Genomic DNA, 22,127 nt, shown 5'->3' with positions numbered 1-22,127 from the left:
ATATTGCGAAAAGAAGTCCTTTCCTATCTTCAACGAAAATCCTGGGTGAAATAGACCCAGCAGGACCATTTGGCCTTTCAAGTCGAACAATGACTTGAATAGTTATAAACCTGCCAAAAAGTCTTTGTTCAAACCACATTCACTGGACACCAAATGATTGGAAAAGGGTCGTATTTAGTAACAATTCTAAGTTTAAATTACTTAGAAGAGATGGTGTGGTTCGCTTAAGACGACTTAAAGGCCGGATATTGGATCCAAAACACACTTGTCTCACTGTAAAACATGGCGAAGGATCTGTAATGGTGTGGGGAGCTTTTTGTCATTTGGTATGGGACCTCTATACAAAATTCAAGAAAGCATGGACAAGTTTATATACAAAGGCATGTTGAGGAACGTTTTGGAACCCTACACGGATGATGTCACGTCGCTTAAATTCAACCTTTTAACACGATAACGATTCCAAGCATGCTTCCAAAACGGTCAAAGAGCGGTAGAGGAAAAAATTCCTGTTATGAATTGGCCGCCTCAAAGTCCCGATCTCAATCCATTTGAGAACCTACGGGAAATCTTGGACCAGAAAATTCCTGACCGATAACTTAAAAATTCCACAGAACTATTCGAATTACTATCAAAAACTTGGTCAGAAATGGATCCAGCTAAAGGAAATTACACTAAATATGAAAAATTCGTTTTATTTTTCATTATTATAGTTGAATATTTAAGGAAAACAATTTAGTTGCAATAATTCTAGTCGGCATAGAAACACAATTTGTTTGTAACAGCAAATATAATTAAAGACAATATATTTCTTTTCCATGATAAGTAAAGGTAGTTCAATAAAGAATGGTTTCTTGGTACGGGGTGACGCATAGGTCCCTATGATTTAAACAAAAAAATATAAATTAATTTTAAAAGTTGAAATAATTATGACTAATACACTATATCGATTATGAGCGTTAAAAGTGGTGACATCGTTCTCCAGTTGTTGTTTCTTGAAGAGTCGTCGCCCTTGATGACACAGTAACCCTCATAACTACATACCAGTTTTCAGGGCAGTAAAATGTTGCCTGAAGTATTCTGTTATGTAGAATTCAATAATAATACTTTTTTTTAATATCGCATGGTTGGGAAAAATTCGTGATTTGAATTGGCTTTGCCCGGTGTATTTTGCGTGGTAGTTTTGATATGCGCTGTTTCATACTGTGGACAAAAACCGCTTAATAAGGCGAATTCGTAGGACGATATTACGTTTGACTCACCCAATTACTATACTAACGTACACACATGACAAAAATAACTGAAAGTTATTACAACTGCAAAAGAAGTAGAAGAACAATTCCTACGGCGCGACAATACTAAAACCATTTCGCTTAACAAGGCAGACAAGACAATCCCGTTTCCTCTTTTCGTCGACCACGCTGTTGGAACACTTCCAGATGTATCTTATAAGTTTGGTTTGTAATAACGTTTAATCACCCAAAGTTAGAAATTTGTACCATAGGCAGAAAGACCAGCTTGGTCGCTAGCCTTTTTCGGGGGAAATAAAGATTATTTATATATACGGGAAATTAAAGCATAAGATCTTCAAACGATCTCATTTAAAGGCACTTCTCTCTTTAGCGTCCCAGCAAAATGACTTTTTTTAATTATCTGTAATGAGAGGGAGGCAAAATTCACAAAAAAGTTTCAAATGGAATATTGCAAAAAAAGAGCCACTATAGACCATGCTTTGTATCCGCATACTCTCTCAAATATGATCTGCTAACGATCTGAAACTCCCATTTCCTGCCAGGAAAAAATCACAACTATAAGCTTAAAAGGGTTGCTATTGTTAATTTTAATAATAATTCAGTGAAGCCAAAGAATTGGGCTGACTTAAGGATTTTTTCGATATTTCTATTTTTAATACTAACGAACCTGCAAAATTGCAGGTCTCCAAGTCAAAGAAAAATTTATCACTTTCTCAACTTCGCTCGAAAGTCTTAAAACTTTAAAATGTGTAACTTTCCAATTCATGAATCTGGGACCGCAATTTTTGGGTTACTTAAGCTGTCTGCGCCTTCCTTCGGCTGAAAATTATCAAATTCGCCAGAGTTTCTGAAAGCTCTGCAAATAAGTTGTAACTCATTACCACGAGATGATATACCGATTGTAAGATCCAGCGAACTTTCAAGTCCAACCTTGTACATCTAGAATCGTGGTCGTTGACAATTTAAACATCCATTTAGTCCTTATTTCAATCGAAAATGTGGTTTTTTTTCTGAAAAATTTTGAGGAGAAACTGCAATTCATTATGACGAGAGGTCAATGCATTTTAGGAAACCTTCAAATTTAGAAAGCACTGTAGGAGAGATCGTCAAAATGGTGCATTAGTTTCAAAGAGGCTCTCATTCTGAATAACATTAAGTGAAACCTCGAAGTTCTATTCTCAAAAACCTTTTTATTGCGCTCATTACTTGAGTTACACCCCTAAGGGCATCAACTCGTTCATGGGTGCAAGATTTTATTGTGCAAAGCCTGATGATGCCCTTCAGGACGAAACGCGACCTTTTTTAGAGTTTTCTTGTCGTGTTACGATAAACTTGCTGGAGGAAACCGAAAATTTGGAAATACTCATCTCCTAAATGCTCGAAGTTTCGATTAATAAAGCTCGAGAGTGCTTTACCTCAACTGAAAACATACGAGTTTAATTTGATTGTGCCTCTGAAAGCTTTGCCTCTGGTGAAAAGATGGGTGAACTCCCAAGACTGCCTGAACTTAGTTTCTTTGAAAGTTATGAAAAGTAGTTGTAACTGATTGTCACAAGATAATAAGCTTGCTGACGCACTTAGCAAATTTTCAGTTACAAATTTCATGAATTCAGAGCTTTGATTTTTGATTATTTAGAGGATCCAGCTGCATCTTAGTTCAACTGAAAATATAGATGAAAACTCGGCCAGTCTCAGCTAATCTGTATCTCAATCACCCGAATGCCAGAGCCAAACTGTCCAGGGTATCGGCGTTTTTTCCGGATATTTCAGGTAGAACCAGGAAGCCTACACAAATAGGAGGTAGAACCTCAACGCCTGCTGCTGTGCCTAATATTTACACGAGTTCCCATTTTCCAGCCCTTGATTGATCGCTGGACATAATTCAGAGTCGAAATATCAACAATTTGCTTTTATTTGTTGCAAGGCAAACACCTCAACTATGCCATTCGTACTTTTGGATTTCCATTTGTGGCACACAAATCCGGGACAAAGACGAATTACAGGAAGTAAGGCGCAGGTGGATAAGCGTCTTATTATATCCAAATTCCATTAAATACAAGCCCTGCTGGATTTATGCCAGGCGGAGGGGCTGGCACAATGAAACTCGGGATTTTGCCAGGAAGGACAAGAATAAACAGATTATTTAGGCTTTTGTTTGATGTTAAAAAATGAGCAGAAACTTTGAATTCTTTATGTATATTCTTCCCGCATTTTATTTATTCTCCATCACTGTCCCTTTTAAACTTCTCTAGGAGTGGATCAAATATTGATAGCCAGATCTCGGATGCTGCACACTATTAATAGAAATCCGGACGAGTGAAATTAGTTTTAAACTGAAACGAGAAACTAATTGAAACTTTAGTCGAATCTTTGAAAGACGCTTTAATTTACCCATCTTAGATTGATTAAAAAGCAAATATCCAATAAGCGAAGACTATCTAAAGAATGCCGTATATTTCCTTAAAGCCATTATGATTTCATTTGAGAGATCGTTCAGAAATGGACATCTCCGTGTCAAGTAATCTGAAGAAATTTTTAACATTGGTACAGGACATGCTGATGCTCCATAGGAATTGCACAGAGTCGGTGACGACAATTTTCAATTGACTCCTGACGCGTCCCTGTAACTTTTATGTTTATGATTTTTTTTGATTCGACGCAAAAGTAAAAAGAAACGCAAAACAGGAGAAACGTGCGATCTCGTAAAATTATGAGAAATTTTTAATAAGGGAATAATGGCCGCTGCCCCCCACCCCCCCACGATCGCTACGTGCATCAAGTTGATGGAAGAAATTGGTATCACAAACGCTGTAGTTCAAACATACTAAATGTCTGAAAATCTATCTGAAGACTGAAACACTTTCGACCACTTTTGAGCAAACACTTATCGAGATTGGCTGAAACAACAATAAATCACGAAAGCATTCGTACACCCTATATATAAAGTTGGTTCTGATATAATAACGTGCAATAATTTTTTTTTAACTAGCCTTATTGCGTAGGGTGTATAACATCGTGAAAATTTAATTAAAATTGGGTAAAGTATTTTTAAGCTGTTAACAAAAAACCTTGTTAAAAAAACGTTACACCCTGTATTTCAGAAACAAAGCATTTTCAGACCTATGTTCGCATAAACTTTTTCTATATTTTGCTAAGCGGAAAATCCTCCAAACTTTCGTCACTTCAACTCTAAAACACCCTATATAGATGAAAAAGAGATATACAGGGTGGCCCCTTTCAAACAGTCCACCTGAAATGTCTTGAATGGATTTTTTTTCGGAAAACCTCAAAACACGTCAATTTTACTTTCATGGAGGACATTTTTCAATCACAAATTCGTAGGTGTAGGAGTCATCCTCTTAAACGTGGTGGCAACCCCTTCAAGAATCTTAAATGGCACGGGAGGGCCAAGTGGCACGTCAAATCAAAGGTATTTCAAATCTCTTCACATGCATCCTGAAAATTGTTTGCTCCGCCTTTAAATATTGTAAAAAACCGTTTTAAAACGTCGGTGAAATAAATCGAAAAAAATGACCTAAACTTAATAAACTCAACAATACTACAAAAAATTATATTCATCATCAAATTCTTAAGATAAGGTAGCGGGTTTTGTTACTAGTGAACGGGTAGTTTTGCTCCGATTTTACACCGATCAGAATTTTTTCGCGAAATTTGTCGATTCATGCGACGATCCAAAGCATCATGGTTTACACAACTGGTAACTTTTTGGATCAACATTTTCCCGAAGACTGGATTAATAAAAGAGGTTTCATTGAATGTCCCCTCAGATTGCCTGATTTAAGACCATTGGACTTTTTCTTAAGAGGTCATTTAAAAACTGTTGTTGATAAAACGAAATCTACCTCCTCAGAGGATCTTCGCCACCGAACAGTTATGGAACGTGGTGAAGTACCTCCGGAAATGTTACAAAATATTCGGGAAAAGGTTGAACAAAAACTTTATTATTGTATGGAAGTAAATAGGCTGCACTTTGAACGCTTAATTAAATAAAACATTATTTTAAGATTTATATTTTTTTATTTATTTCACCGATTATTTGAAACAGTTTTTTTACAATATTTCAAGGCGGGCCAAAAAAAATTCAGCATATTTAAAAAGAAAATTGAAATACCTTTGACTTGACGTGCCACTTGACCCCCCCGTGCCATTTAAGATTCTTGAAGGGGTGCACCCCACTTAGAGGGGTGGCTCTACACGTACGAATTTATGATTCACATATGACCCTTTTAAAAGTAAAAGTCTCGTGGTTTTCCGAGGAAAAAAATCCATTTAAGATGTTTCAGGTGCACTCTATTAATCGGGCCACTCTGCATGAAATAATATAAAGGTGCCTGCTACGTGTAACCGCTAAAAAGTGCTAATGTTCTGAGCTATACATTATAAAAAAAATATATATTTCTGACTAAGTTACGCAGAATTCGAAATGAATAGCAGCGAGTTTTTTTTTCAGAATAGTTAAATTCTTTAAAAAATAATATAATATACTTGATAATTCAAATGAATAAAGAAAATCTGAAAAATTCGGTTGGGGGTAGACAGAAAACTACCTCTATCCACAATTGATATTGATGGACCTTAGGATAGTTAAAGATTTTTATACTATGATTATTACTTACGATTTCCATCCCATTGTTTTAAGCAGAAGGGTTATTTTAAAAAAATAGTTAAATGTTAGGACTCAGTAACGTTATCACATAAAACCAATGTTTATAGGACTTTTTATTATTATTTTTTGCTCAACTGTCACCTCATTAAATTTTGTACCAAATTCTCCAAACGCCCTGTATATACATTTTTCGATTATGTAAGAAATCTTTATGCACCTTGTGCGATAAGACTAGCCGAAATAATAAATTACTGAACGTTATTATGTCAGAACTCACTTTATAAAGGATGTACGCACACTTTTCTGATTCACTGCATCCCGCCATTGCGAAGCAGTCACTGTTGATCGAGCAATTCTAATACCCCCTCAAAACAATATTAGTCGCCCTTAGCGGAAACAGTAGATTTAAACCTCCTATTAATCCACTTAAAAGTTGATTTAACTGAAGGGCCTATAAAAGCTTTCACGAAAATCCGCCCTTAGGAAAGCCAGACTAATATATCCCTGCCCTAACATAGTTCATAAAATAAACGGTCCTTTGATGTTCGCCGAGATTCATTTGTATGCAAAAGTGGCCTGGATTAAGGTTGATGCAATTCAGGAAAGAAAATCTTGATGGATGGATTTCGTAGGATGGCAGTGCATATACGGCGGAAAATTAAGAGCAATCTAGTCGACAGGAAAGCAATTTAACTCGGGTCATAGAGTGTCTTCACATTTAATGGACGTCTAACGAAGTCCTTTGATATGCGTTTTCCTCGTTAAGTTAAAATACCATTTAAGGGAGAGATCTTGGAAAGTATCTTTTCGCACAAATTGCGATTATTATTATTATTATTATTATTATTATTATTTGCTGTTTTTACAATCTCACACTCAAACCGATTTTAATCCCTAAACAGATGGCAAAACCGGCAGTAAATAAAAAGGGAGCTGATTAAATAGGATCGCGCTCGCATCGCAAACGCAACAGTTCGTGAATTATTTAACCTTCGAAGTTTGCCAGATCGCCCATGGCATAACCAAATATTGAACTAACTCAGATCAATTAAAACAGATTTCAATGTAACCGGGGACAATGATTCAACCTACGTAGTCTATTGGCCACCCTATGAAGTATGAACTAGTGCGCTGAGACAGAGCAAATACCCCCATTCTCCATTCAATATTACCAGTAATCGAAGGTAGATGTTTGAGCGATAATTGTTTAATTTAATTGGGTACTTCAGCACATTGTGTGCTTAACTGAATGAATTAAATTTTAGTTATTTACGTTCGCTTTGCGCGGAACAACGGAGGCGCGCAGAAATCAAGGCACGGAGTCTGTACTACTGCCAAGAATACAAAATTTTACACGAAACAGGCCTCTCAGGCGCAATTTAAAAACCATTACTCACTCTCATTCTTATTTTTCGTCTGGCCTTTTTAAAATTTTCAATTCGTCTACCATTTCTGGTAAAATTCGCAACATGTTTCATTCAATTTTAAGAAAAGTCGCAGCTGCATTGCATAATCCGACTGAGGAAACCGAGCGGAAATGAAATAGGGCACGTATTATGAATCAAATGTAGAAATGTGTCAGGCAGACTATAAGTTTCTATTTCTTAGCGACTTTTTAGCTTTGTAAACTACCAATGTGAAATCGTATTTTGGAGGAGAGGACATTCGGGGAGTGTTTATCTTGCTCCCCCCACCCCACCCCCTCCCGCCGCCGCCCCTAGGGCCAACGCAGAAAACGTAACAGATATGACGGAATAATGGGTTAATATGGGGGGGTGGAATAAACGTCTCGTGGAACGGAAACAAACCACTTTTGTGGAAGGCAAGTTCGCTCTACCTTCTTACCCTGTAGCTCTACAAGAGTCTTATATCAAAGACGATAATGTAAGCGCTCTCCTTAGGTTGAGTCGATTTCACGGAACAGAAATCAGTTATGTTGTTAACATGCTGGCTTGCAAAATGACACGACGTACCCGCTTCCGGTCGAAATACTACATTGTCCATTTCTTCCATTGCTCTGTAAATCCCGTATGCATCAAAAATATCAGCACGTTAACACTTCCTTTAACAACCCCGAATCCTTGAAAACGACACGCCGGGATCTCATAAAGACACGATAAAGGCACAATATACTCGAGGCCAGAGTTTAAAAATGCAAGGCCCGTGAAGGTGCTTTGCAAGGCGACTGAGTCATAAAAGTATGGAAATAACTTAATAATGGCTTTTGGAATATTCTCCTTTAAAATAAAGAGAGATTTCTGCGTTAGATTAAGTACTATATAGCTGTGTGACGCTCATTGGAATATAAAAGAGCGCAGATTTACATTTTGAATAAGTCGGATCGATTTCTTCCTGGGGAAGTGTACTTAGTTATTTATCTTGGGATTACCGAGAGCGACATTCTTAGTCACCTAAACCTTCTCGGTGAACCGTGTGCATGTTCGCTATATTTGCCGCGCCGAACGGACGCAGCGCTTCGCCCGGCCGAACGGATCCTTTTCGCTGCGGATGTTCGACGCGACAAACATGATACATGTTAAGGTGGGTATTTGCCGAAGAGCCAGCAACAGCGAACAAGAACGAGCGAGCATTCCCTATCAGTACTCGTCTGGCGATTGCCGGAGCAAACTTTTGTTTGTCCGCGATCAAAAAGGACTCGAGGAAAGGGCTAGATCAAAAATGAAAAAAAAAACTCGTTCTTGCTTGCCTGGTGTGTACGAGATTCCATCATCGGCCATCTCTAATTCGCTCGTTGAAAATAGTGGCTCCACCGCAGGCCTGGCTGTAATCGCTCGGGTGGGAACGACGCGTCGCCACTTCGAACGCGCACGAACAAACGTTCGCGAACAAGAACAAATGTTCGCGTCTGCTGGCGCTGAATCGCACCGGAGTGCGCACATAAAAAAAATTGACTGCAGAACTTTTGCCTAAGTTGGGCGAAAATTCGCTCCCTCAAACCAGTTGTACCTGCTTCCACCCAGAGTTATCATCCCTATCTGATTGCAAACAGCGAGTTACCTATTTTTTAGCCAAGTTCGCTAATCTCAATCATTAACAAACGTCCATCATCGGTCGATTTCTCGTTTGTATCGCTCGAAATACATTCCTATTACAGTAACCAAATTAGGCAACAAAAAAAATTAAGAATTAATCGCTAACAAGAGAGTGGAATTTATCAAAATTTTGATCCATCACTGTCAAATTATCAAAATGTAGGGGGGATTTTTCTTAATGTTTACTGAATGATGAAGATTCTTTACCACAGCTGCATTCAAACATTATTCATTTTTTTTATTGTTTGTTTTGGTATTGTTTCACTGAAAAGATCCGTTTATGGGACATCTAGTGGTTAACGAGTTTTTGGTATTATGGCGTTAAAGTTAGTAATAACATAACAGCAAGTAAACTAACAGAGCCATTTTTGAGACGAAACATTATCGAACGAGGTTACTACTGCCACCGCTACAAAATGAATAAGTGTTGGGGGATCCCCTTTGTGCATGGAGTACCCCTCCAGAACTAAGAAGGAAAGGGAAGAAGAGAAAGTCAGCAATCGAGACATAAAAGGGCAGAGGTGCCGTCAAGCAATAGTAAATTCGTTTGTCTTTCTATATTTTGTTAATAAATTGACGTTTATTAACAATATATTATATTATTCCGACATGTTCAGACAATCTTCTAAAATTTGACGATAAAAATGCAACTTTCTACACATCTTTTTGTACGACTGCTCGCCACACAATCCAGCAATTTGTCCAGCACAGTTTTCCACATGAAATTAATGGCCTAAAGGCGTAGAAAATTATTTTTCGCCCTATGGAAAAAATCGACATTGTCTTCCGCAACGAGTGAGGATATATTAAGTTTCTTAAACCTGGTGTGAAAAGTACTTACCACTGGCGGGCACCAGCATTAACTCGATCATCTCGATACATCTATCAAGCTCAAAATTTCGAATAAGAAATAAAAAGTTTTTCAAACATGTCTTCAAATGAGGCCAAACTGAGAAGTTACAACCATAATTTGACATTGAACATTAATAAGTCGGTTCCTGCCAGTGTGTAGTAAAGTTAAACAAACTTTACCTTATCGCACTTAGACCGCATTTGTGAACTAAAAGTTGCACATGTGCGATAAGAAACTTTCAAAGGTGAAAAGTTTTAAAAACTCCGCCACATATACTTCGAACAAGTAAAGCTTGACAAAATCTGAAATTTAGTTTTTTTTTTGTCGTGAAGCAGCATCTCTTGCTAAGGAAGAAATGTTTTTTTTTGCAGGAATGATTTTTATATAGTTTTTGACTTTGCCGGGCAATCAGTGTCATAATAAAAATTACACGGCCATATTTGGCCGGAACGAAGGCAAAGTTCAATTTATAAATGCCGGAAGCTAAGCAAAAAAGCAGATATGTGAGGAAAAAATGGGAAAATTAGAGAATTTAAAAATAAATCTAAAAACATGATATTTAGTGATTATTTCCCAGTATCAGATGAATCTAAAAATCCCTTTTAAGAAGATGCGGTTTAAGTTCACTGTTTTCTTTTTCGATTAATAACTTCAGTTTCCTGTTTGTACGATGTTGTTACTGTCATTTTTAGTTAATACTCACTTCTACTAAAATCACCAATCCACTAACAAAATGCAAGTACTGAATCAACTGATAATAGACGATAATGACCAGTTAAAAAAAAAATTTGTTACGTACCGATACAAATCAGGGAACGCAACGACTGGATGCTGGGCCCATAATAAAACCCATCTGGCCCATTTGGAAAACTCTGAACTTACACCATTACTTTAAGGGTTTTGGGGAAATGTAGAACGAATTTGTGTATCTTGTTTCAGGTCCATTGGCGGTGTTAAGCAACGACATATCCGACAGCTCGGAAGAAGAAGACGCTTCTTCCATATTGGACGATGATATTACCACAAGAGGACTAGCAAGGCTGAGTTCTGCGGCAACTTGCTTGGTGGCAGGAGTTGAATATACGCATGGACAACAGGTATCTAATTACTATTTTAGTTGAATTTTCTTCTTTATTGGTTACTAAAAAACCTAGAAACAGCGCGTCGAGGGATAAGAACTGTAACAGTATTTTCCCGTCGACAGCATCAATTTCCCTCTGAAATGCGGCAAGTTTCCTTTTTCATTTTTGCAGTCGACGGCTTAATAAAATTCAGGCGCCAACCATTTCCGGCTTTTGATTTTCCGAGATGGAAAATCATTATCGAGACTATTAATTACCGTTAAATTGTATAAAGTTACGAAAATATCAGCTTCTTCGACGATAATACACGGAGTTATCGATGATGGTGCCTATTTGAATTTTTCACTCTTACGTTACCAATTTTTGGGAGAGAGAAAATCATGCGATGGATGGATATTACGCGCGGAAAATCACTGCTCGCGAAATCATTGAAATAATTGGAAACGCTTTTTGACGCTCTCATTTTCCTTTTTGTTAAAGCTTGAACACTAAACCGGTGCAGAAAAATGAGTATTCCGGTACGCGAGCTCCTTTCGACTCAATGGCTCTTTTACCGAAAACCGGGCCGAGGCCCACCAGGCCCCTACCTACCTGCAGCGTAGTCCCCTGGAGAAGAAGTCCTAGGTGCGCTCTGCGTAGATTCGAAAAGACCAGACAAAAAAATAATAATTATGAGAAATAATATAACGAAATAAGAAAATTAAATATTAAGAAATAATACAAATGCTACCGAGCGCGTTTCTTACAGAACGCTGGGGGAAAGCCGGCATTAAGGGAATTAAAAAAAAACTCGTTTGAATGCATTCAAAAATGATGATCAGGGCAGATAATGAATTCATTTCTTTCAGTAATATCCTTCGAACGTTCAGTGTATGCCATCAATGGTGACTGAGAATTCAATTAAAGCTCCATCGCACATCCAGGAAAACCCGAAGGCTCAGAAATCAATGCTGGATATTTGAATATTTGAATAATATTACTATTAGGATTTAGACCAATGTAAAATAGAAGCAGAGAACCGATCGGAATTAAATTTGATTTCCGCTTGAGGAAGAAAGAACACTGCAGCGAATGCAAAACGGGAAAAATGACTGATGAGATGTGTTAGAAGAAATTGTTGCAGTCGCTCTGTTGGTCACAGGAACAGCCGGCTTTTACTGTTTTCCTAAAAACGTTTGATGAATTTTCCTTAAAAAGGAATGAGAATGCATTTAAGCTGTTTCAAGGACGGCACACGTTCGTGGATGGTTTTCTGCAATTTTACATGCCCTTAACACGCTACCATCGACAATCCCTTTAGAAAGGCACAAATGCATCGAGACAACTTGTTTCAGTAATGAGTTTTTAATTAAACCCCAAATGCACACGTCGAAATAAAAAATATTGAATTTTCCTTTATGGGGAATCTAAAAAGAGTCTCGTTTATTTAGATAAAATTTCCAGTAAGAGGACTTTACATTACGAGAACAGTAAGCGGTATGTTACCAGCGAGACGAAAGTTTACGACCGAACCGCAGGCGAGGTCAGTAATTTCATCGAGAAAAGTACCGTGCACCACTTCAAAGTTTTTTTCTATTACTTACTCAGCGCTGAAACATGGAAAATGAAAACTGAAAGGACCCATTGATTATAAATTTATTAGACTTTAAATAATTCTACCAATCTATGGAGATTACTTGTGTTTTGTCTGTATTTCGTGGAAAAACGTTATGCTAATCTATTACGCCGCTCTGTTGCGTAATATCATTACGCCCTGCGTGGGTTTCCATTATGTATACTCGTCTATAATTTATGATTTTGGATTACAGATCACCCTTGCGTAATTTGAAATTTTGCTGATACAGGAGTAGAAAAAACTGCTCTTGGACAATCAGTGTTTGAAAATCCTCCCATAAATATTTGCCCAACTTGTTTATCTAAAATACTCAATATTTCTAAAAGTTCAGATTATTTAGTTTGCATGAATTGTATTTCCACTCGCAGAAAAATTGACCAATTTGCGGCTTCGGTTTTGTCCGGTTATTAAATTCAAACTTTCGGTTAAACTATATAGATACCGGTTTGCTTGGGTAATATTTAACCGACAATTAATAAGAATTTAATCAAGGATTTGATATACGCAAATGTTATCAAACTGGGAACGAGTTTCATTTCCAAGAGGCAATCTTGTGTTCAAAATGGTATATTTTTCGATAGCGTAATGGCCCTATGGAGCTTTGTATATGTATGGGATGGGCCACGAAGCTGGCCGCATCTATATCGGAAAAATTATACAGCATTTGGAAAAATAGCTTAAAACAAAACCTTCATGAGAAATTCATTAAAAGTATTCTCTCGTTCACAAAATAATTATAAATATAACTGACTGATCTAGGTATATTGTGTTCACGAAATATTTCCTCCTAGGTGCCTATGGATACCTGACATTCTTTTCTGTATCCTAAGACACGAAATCCCTGAAAATAGCTTAGAAGCCGCTTTATTTAAGGTTTGCGATTTTATACGCCCAATCGATGCCGGATACATTTCCCTCTTGTAAGTGACACAGAAATCTAAAAAAAATTCTCTGAATGTGAATTAGTTTTTCGTGACTCATCTGGGTAGAATAGATTGGGCCACCGTGTATACTTGATTGTACATACACTGCGGTTCTAAATTGTCCCGTCCTCTCTGTTCACTTTTTAACTAATTATGATATTCTTAGAATTCAAAAACAGCTTGAAATGGCGCAGAAATTGGTATCTTTGGGTTTTTGATATTTCTCTAATTGTCGTTTGCGTCGCCGATAAGGCGGAAAAGGCGATTTTTTAAATTTCGATCATAGGTCAACCGCGCCTCTAATTAAAAACGTTTCAAAACTACTTTTAATGATATAATGCGATTTAAAATCGATCCATTCGTTTTCGAGAGAAAAGGCTATAATTAGTTAAAAATAAATGGAAAAAATGCAACACAAACTCACTTTAATAATCAGCCTTGAATTTTAAGAAAATAATAATTTGTTAAAAAGTTAAGACGGGAGGGGGGGGGGGGGAGTAATTTAGAGCCGCACTGTATGCTTAGTTAAAACCAAGGAAGTTAATTACAAAATATAACTTCGAATTTCAGATCGACAAATACAGGCCCTGAACTAACCTCATCAACAAATAACAACCTTAAGGTCTTAAATAAATTCGAGACGTTTTCACCAACTTAACACGACGAAATAGGTCTTAAAACTTGAAACTTTCCCAAAGTAACTGCTTCTTAATTCAATGAACTCTGGTTTCGAAACTTAAGCTCTTTAGACGTCTCACTCATGACAGACTTAATAACGCCAACGAGTATCGTTTATTTGCTTTAAACAACGTAAAGTTTCCAGAAACTTTGCACGTGTATACGTAACTCCCCACTTAAGATGCCTGAACGTATTACGTCAGTTATATTTGATTGTATTGTGAATGTATAATGAGTCTAGCTCAGAGTGGTTTAACACAAGCAATCATTTTAAAATCTTAAGGTGTTCTCAGAAGTTCGCCTTCAAAAGAGCTTTTCTATAGTCGTATGTCTTCATTTCAAAATGCCGCAAATATTTTTGAGTTGAGGAGGTGAATAGTTCGACGAAGAAACTCGTCAGTTTAGGTCTCCCCGGAGTCCCCAACATTTGAATTTTAAATGGTAAATGATACTAACTTTGTTTTGAAGGATATCAAATTCTCTCCTAAGGGCCCAAGAGAGGCAAAGGAGAACGATTCGTTTTCGCTTGACTACATTAGAACCAATAGGGCTAACACAATTGTACGTGTTGGATGATCTAATTTCATTTCTTGAAGTGGCAACATTTTGGCCAAGTAGCAAAAAAAACTCGATGTTGAAGTTCTTTTCTCCACTTTTGTGCGTCCGTCGTGCGAGCCGCTGGGTCCTCAGGGTGTTGTAAATAATCGGTTTTACACGACCCCAAGGCAAAGAGCCCAACAATTCGTGTTGCTCGTATAGATGCGACAAGAATGGACACATTAGGATTTCCAAAAAAAATGCGAATAAAATCGCCCTGTTAAATTTCCGTTTAGGAAAACAGACCCTATCGCTCTTTTCCAGTAATCCCTGCCCAAACATTGACTTTTTATGAGAAATGGGTACGGCCTTTCCTAAACACACATATATTTTCATTATCCAAGTATCGGTAGTTACAAGCGTCTCTCACCACGAAGGAGCTTAATTCAATAAAATGAGATTAATTTTTATCTTTTTCGGATATCTGAGTTCAGTTTAACAAGTGCACTGAAAATTATCCATTAATTTTAGAACAACAGGAACAAACGCAAATTTTTACGATTGTTGGACATTTGAATGAATGCATTTTGATTTAAAATTATCTGGAATTTACAGTGCGCTAGTTATATTGCGATGAGAATTTTATGAACTAGATGCCACGTATTGCTGACCCCTTTGCAGAATTTTGAATTGACGTCTTCAACATGTCGTTGACATGACGTTGACAGAAGTTTCATCGAAAAAAAATTTATGTCAATGTCTTTGTGTTGTTGTGTTTTGTGGCAGTTTTTGTGTTTCTGTTTACGAGTAAAGAATTCTATAAATTAGTCATTTGGTACATGAAATTCCTCAGATTTAAAGCGTGTACTGCAAACAATTTGGAATTAAAAAAGCATTCTTACACTAAGCATCCTTTCGCTTTTTTTATCCTAGATTATGTTGATGCACATTCTCCTAAATTTTCTTGTTCAGTGCTCTCGCTACATTACATATAAGTTTTCTATGTGACACGTTTATCACTTCCACTAAGCAGACGTTAAACAGGTTCTTCGACGATGCCTTACTTTTATATGAAAGATTCTTCCACAATTTCTTTTCTCTTATCCCACAAGCTGTCACGTATCCCCATTAGCAACGACAATATTTTGCACAAAGCCTTTTGATTACATGGCAAATAATCGCCCAGTTTTTTTTATCCATTTTTCTTCACGCCCGAGGAATTAGCGATAAAATTCATGTGTCCCTAATAAATACAAGCTAAAGCTTCAGGTAGGATGCATTTAAGCGGAACTATTGAAAGCGACGTACAGATATTAATATTTTTTGACATATGTATGATTGACATGTGTCACTTAGTGTCAATTGTCATCTTAGTGTTGAAAGTGTCTCGTTAATATCTAAGCTCCATCGTTCTGCAATGTGAATTTTTAAAGGTTTTGGCAAAAGATAAATGTCGGAATATTCAGTTTTTTTTCCAGATTTTCCAGATGTCTCCAGAAGGATTTTGCCAATTTTAAGACATTTTAAATTTGCCTTATACGCAGAGACTCGCACCATGATCCAAATTTGACTGAATTCATTTCTCTTACCGTTTTCATCATCCCCCTACTTAAACGCAAATTTGTGGCAATCTGCATAGGGCGTTCCCTTCTCGCAAGGGCGTCCTGGTGGGGCAACGTAGATTGAGAATCAGTAAAATAAATTTCGCCGCGAACGGATTTCTGTCGTGGTTTGTTGCTGCTATTGAACTTGTTACTATTTTTAACCTAGAACAATAAAATTCTCAGATAATTAGGCCTCTGGATAATTCACAGGGGAAATAAAACCAATACATCCAGATACAACGTCCCGAAGAGGCTCTTCAAATAAATGCGACATTCAATTTCACACCCCACGCGGATTCTCGAGGCATCAGGGAGCACTAACCTAAAACCATATACGTGCCCAAAACTGCCGCATTCTCCAGACTATTTTTTATGTAATTCGGAAACCGTCCTGGAAAACATTCGTTACCGCCAAATTTCTTCGAATCCACTTTGTGACTCTCTTCTGTACGTGACGTTCCTTGATCCAGAGGATATGGGAAAGTGGGATAGGTTGATGCCTTATTGTTTTCACACGAAATTAACTAGTTTCTTTTCAACAGAAAAGAAAATCTTTATCCATTAACGAAGGAGTAGATGAACTGCAAGGCATGCATATTGCAAGGTTTTTCCGCGCCTTTGCGTCACCAAGCATTAATTGTATCCGAAAGATTGCACCACATTAATCATCCAGAAAATGTTCCGGTTGAATAATCTTTTAAATTTGACGGGATCGCGTAAATGCGATCTAATATGGAGGTCTAAGTTCATTCGTGTATCAATGCTATACACGAACGTAAAATTCTGTATATATGAAGGAAATTAAATTGTTCTATACACCGACGTATCTATAGGTGGGCCCACGAAAATGGCGGCCACTGGAAAGATGTTACCTGACGAAAATGAAACTCTGGACGACAAAAGAAAATTATTTATTTCAGGTGTATCCAACCCGTGTTCAGCCGGAACGTTTCATTCGATTATGCCCCACATGTTAACAGATTATTAAATAATCTATTTTGAAGATGGTGGGTAGACAATAGAGTGGCCGGCAAAGAGGCCAGACTTGAGCCCTCTAAACTTTTTCCTTTAAAAAATAAACACAGTTCTATTATTGTTGAGTTTGGCTTCTATTCGGATTCGAGGTGAATCGCTATGGTGCCAAATGTTTACTAACAATATACAGGGTGACCCATTTAAAACAGTCCACATGAAAATTTTGAATGGACTCTTTTCTTTGGGAAACCCTAAAACACGTCAATTTTACTATTAAGGGGGTCATTTGCGGATCATAAATTCGTAGGTGCAGAGTCATCTCCTTAAATAGGGTGACATCCCCTTCAAAAATCTTAAATAGCACGGGGGGTCAAGTGGCACATCAAATCAAAAGTAATTCAATTTTCTTTTCAGCATGCTGAATTTTTTTTGTCCGCCTTTGAATACTGTAAAAAAACAGTTTTAAAACATCAGTGAAATACATCGAAAAAAATGAACTTTAAAAGTTCAATGGTCTTAAATCAGGCTATCTTGAGGGACATTCGATGAAACCTCTTTTATCAATCCAGTTTCCAGGAAAATGTTGATCCAGAAAGTTACCAGTTGTGTAAACCATGATGCTTTGGATCGTCGCATGAATCGACAAATTTCGCGAAAAGATTCTGATCGGTGTAAAATCGGAGCAAAACTACCCGTTCACTAGTAACAAAACCCACTATCTTATCTTAAGAATTTGATGATAAATATAATTTTTTGTAGTATTGTTGAGTTTATTAAGTTTAGGTCATTTTTTTCGATTTATTTCACCGATGTTTTAAAACGGTTTTTTACAATATTTAAAGGTGGAGCAAAAAATTTCCAGCATGCTTGTGAAGAAATTTGAAATACCTTTGATTTGACGTGCCACTTGACCCCCCGTGCCATTTAAGATTCTCGAAGGGATTGCTACCACGTTTAAGAGGATGACTCTACACTTACGAATTTATGATCGAAGAATATCCTCCTGAAAAGTAAAATTGACGTGTTTTGAGGTTTTCCGAAAAAAAAATCCATTCAAGACATTTCAGGTGGACTGTTGAAATGGGCCACCCTGTATAACATTGAGTCACGTCCTAGTGCAAATAGCAATATACAAATTGTAGTAGTTCCTTTAACAATCAAATTGTTTTAAGGCATTTCTTAATTTAGAGTATTAACAGTTCCGTTGCTTTTCGAAGCAACGTGTTTTGCCTCAAAACAATCTGGTGATGGTGCTCAACTCGAGCAACTCTCAAACATTTCTTGATGTAGACTTTACCGACAAACTTACTAAAGTGAGACGATTTGTAAACAAGCAAACATTGTCAGGCTCCAGCCGTTTCTTGACCGCCCTAATTAAACTTAATTGCCCCGACCCTTGTCAAATATCCGTTGTCCTGAATCCTCTGGTTAAGATGTTCATTCTGGTATTTGGTAGAGATCTGCATTAACTTCATTTAAGATGTCGCATCACGGACGAAATAATCCAACATAAGAGCATCCGAATCCTAATCGTTATTTAGAGCTCCGTAATTGCTGATTCGGAACTCATTCGTTGACTTAAAAAGTGGAAAAAAAATGCTCAATCCCAAAAAGAAATGATAATTTTTAAGCTGAGAAGAGACACCTCTTAAAGTGTCTTTAGCCTTATCTCCATAATATCCCGGGGTCGCGCATCGGAGCGGCAGGTGAATACAAGACATTATCTCCCCATTTTTGCTTCAGTATTTTGTTTGGAATAGGGAAATAAACTATTAAGTAAACTCCGGAACATCGAGACCTTAATCCAGAAATGTATTTATTTTTAAAACGCATTTTACCTCTCGATAGCTACAGAACTTTCCACTTACGGTTCGCCCACAAATTACGAGGGCGAGACAACGCTGTTCACAATTTCAATTTCCCTGAAGGATTTGTGGAGATCCAAGCAGAAATCCAATGCACAATATACGTACGAAACGACTCCTCAACATAAACTAAAAACCAAAGACCCAAAACGGAAGCCCTAAGTCGATGTGCGCGCCCTTTGGGAGGTGAACAGAATATAAAAGAAAATTATACCGTATTTCCAGGACTCAGGGAGCAAAGATACATTTTCCATGTACCTCTAAAAGAAAATCCAGTTATTTCACACTTGACGGCCAAAAAAGTGTGAGTTTTGTTATATCTACTTCGAAGTTGGTTTATACTTCATGCTCTGCACTCTTCCAAGTCGGCCACGAAGCTTTAAACCGATTGATTTTATATGCCATAAAGGTGATTTTTATGCCTCAGTTTTGTGCTTCCGCATGCCTGAATCAGCTAGTTTGATTTTCTTTTATGAAATTTTAAATACAATATGGCTGAGCTATCCAGGTTTTCCACCTGCAGGCATTTCAGATAAATCAGAAGTTATGGGTTCAATAGGGATGCGTTTTTTGTGCAAAACTTTTAATGGTTGACGGATTTTTATGTTTAAACGGAAAAAAGGAGGACCATGCGATGTTGTTATAAAGAGAATAGTCATTATTTGCTTTTGTGGAAACAGAATATATTTACTTGGCACACAACAATTTTTCGAAAATTGGATTTTCCTATCTTAGAAAACTGGATTTTAATGGTTCGACAAACACTTATGTTACGCCTCTGTCTATATCTTTGCTGTTCGGCGTGACGATAACGTCTCTAACTTTAATAAGCAGTTCTAATTGCGTTCAAACACGATATTCAGGGCCGGAGCGGTCTTCGTAAAATCGAGCAAAAACATTTTTTGATGCGGTGTCCCACTACGCCCCTGGTTTTTTAGCAATTGCCAATTTTCTTGGGTTTTATAGACGCCCATAACAGTCCCTTCTGCCCACAGTCAGTGGCGAAACACGTTCATTTAAAGTGTAATAATTTCTTGAAAATTTGCTATTTAAGCGTTAGAAAATTGGATTCAAGTGACTTAATTAACACACCTACTACATCTCTGGGCAATTAGGACGAAACTTTATCTGGCCTTAATAGATACTTCTGACCCTAATTTAACCCAATAGTCAATGGCGGAGTGAGTCTTCGACTGAAATATTAAAATAAATTTGAATACGTTTACGGTATATTGGGTTTGTTGTGTGTTTATGATATCGCCGCAGAATGCAGTAAAGAGTACTTTCACGTTACACAGAATTTACATACTATCTTAATACTTATAGAACTCACACTGCATACCCATATGGGTTTTGTTTGCTGTTCTAAAACAGGTAAAATTTTAAGAGATTTAGCAGAAAAAATCGCATTGAAATGTGTGACAATCCAGTTGGCTTTATGCGTTACGCCACTGATAATTTTTCATAAATTACACGTGATTGGTCAGTTTAACTAACAAGTTTGCATTAGAATTTTACAAAAGTCATAAGAGCGTTCTCAAACTCCCAAATTTGCCAATTTTCAAAAGCACTTTCCTTTAGAGCTGTACTTTCGAATTTTTTACTGAAATGGCCTTTGGAGAAAAACCCTTTTAAATTTTCCGTCTAAACTATATAGGAAATATGTACGTATTAACCATAATATCATAAATTCCATGTGTGTGTATGTGTAACAATGACGTAATGCGTCTCATGATGGTTAATGCTAATCCCTAGAAAATAGGTCTGCTCTAACAGCGGTCTCCTGATTCTGGTCAGCAAAAAACTTGCGCAGTACAGCGATCGTGACCCCTTGCGCATGCTCCTGACGGTTTTCGGTTTTCCGGATCCGAATTTGCTTTCGCTCCTCTTGGAGCACCCACTCATTCTCACCTGTATAGGGTTCGAGGTCAACATTTTTGCCTGAAGCCCTGCGAGCGTTGCCAACTATTTTTATGGACAATTCGTATCTGTGCCAAAATCCCATTCACTAAACCAATCTAAAATCGGCTCTATCATAAATGTCATAAAGGAAGTGAAAAAGCGTAATAAAAAGAACCAGAGCGGTTGTAGTCGGGAGATCATTCGTTTTAAATGGATGTAATAACTTTCCAAATGACAGTTTAAATAACTCTGCTGAACTGAATGGGACCTAAAAATAACTTGATTTCGTTTCCTTCTTATCGATTCTAGTCTGACTTCTCTAGGGTGACTCAAGTGAAAACTAAAACGTATATCATACGGCTAACCCCGATGTTCTCTTTAAATCCACATATGAGCTTAAGTCAAAACGTGATTTAATTTAACACTCCTACATGCAAAATTGCCAATTTGAGCCCCACTTGGAAGTTAAGCCAGATTGTGGACTTACTCAGCAAATAGGGGTAAGTTCTGTAAATGCGAATCGCGCCCGGTTTGTAATAGCACCAGGACACCTTGATTTGGGAACATATAAAGCGTGACACAGAAAAGAAAACACCCCGTAAAAATGTTTTTTTGGTATGCATGTTTGCGTATGGGAACACAAAAACGATTGAATTTTCAGCCAAATTTATCAATGTATTCACGAGCTATCAGGAACTTGAGTTTTTTTTTTCTATAAAAATTGGAATAAAATATAAACAATATGACTACAAAATATCATTTATTGGTGTATAGTGTGCTCAGAAAGTACTTTTAGAATAATCAAAAATGCCTATATACAGAATGGACTAAAATTTTCATCAAATTAGCGAGTTTGAGAAAGATCGAATAGTCGGTCTACGAGAGGTTGGTCGGTCATTTAGAGAAATCGCCACCAGATTGAACTGTAATGTAAACACTATAGTGAGATCTTGCCAGGTATGGTTCCAAAAAAAACAAACAGACTGAAGAAGAGGTACTGGTCCACACCGAAAAACTACGGAACGCCAAGATCACCACCTTCGAATTATGGTCCTAGAAGATAGATTCATCTCGTGGAGGACGTTGGTGGATCAGTGGTTTGCCGAGTATAGAAGGCCTATTGGGATTCAAACCATTTATCGTCAGATAAGAGTTTTGAACTG

General features: G+C 37.3%; 1 protein-coding gene and 1 long non-coding RNA gene across 2 annotated transcripts in view; both read left to right on the top strand.

Moving 5' to 3' along the window:
* Positions 1-22,127, top strand: part of LOC136350981 (uncharacterized) — a 171,456-nt gene that overhangs the window by 133,525 nt on the left and 15,804 nt on the right. The window contains exon 2 of the mRNA XM_066303188.1: positions 10,723-10,880. Coding sequence (XP_066159285.1) covers positions 10,723-10,880 — 158 coding nt within the window. The remainder of the gene's footprint in view (positions 1-10,722; positions 10,881-22,127) is intronic.
* LOC136350988 (uncharacterized) lies at positions 15,809-17,291 on the top strand. The gene is made up of 3 exons (XR_010734232.1): positions 15,809-16,347; positions 16,389-16,705; positions 16,765-17,291. It is a non-coding gene; the product is annotated as an uncharacterized lncRNA (long non-coding RNA).

This window comes from Euwallacea fornicatus, chromosome 4, assembly GCF_040115645.1.
Source record: "Euwallacea fornicatus isolate EFF26 chromosome 4, ASM4011564v1, whole genome shotgun sequence".
In the NCBI taxonomy this organism is placed as follows: domain Eukaryota; kingdom Metazoa; phylum Arthropoda; class Insecta; order Coleoptera; family Curculionidae; genus Euwallacea; species Euwallacea fornicatus.
Note: the sequence above shows the minus strand (reverse complement) of the source record. Positions and strands in the feature narration are given on the sequence as shown.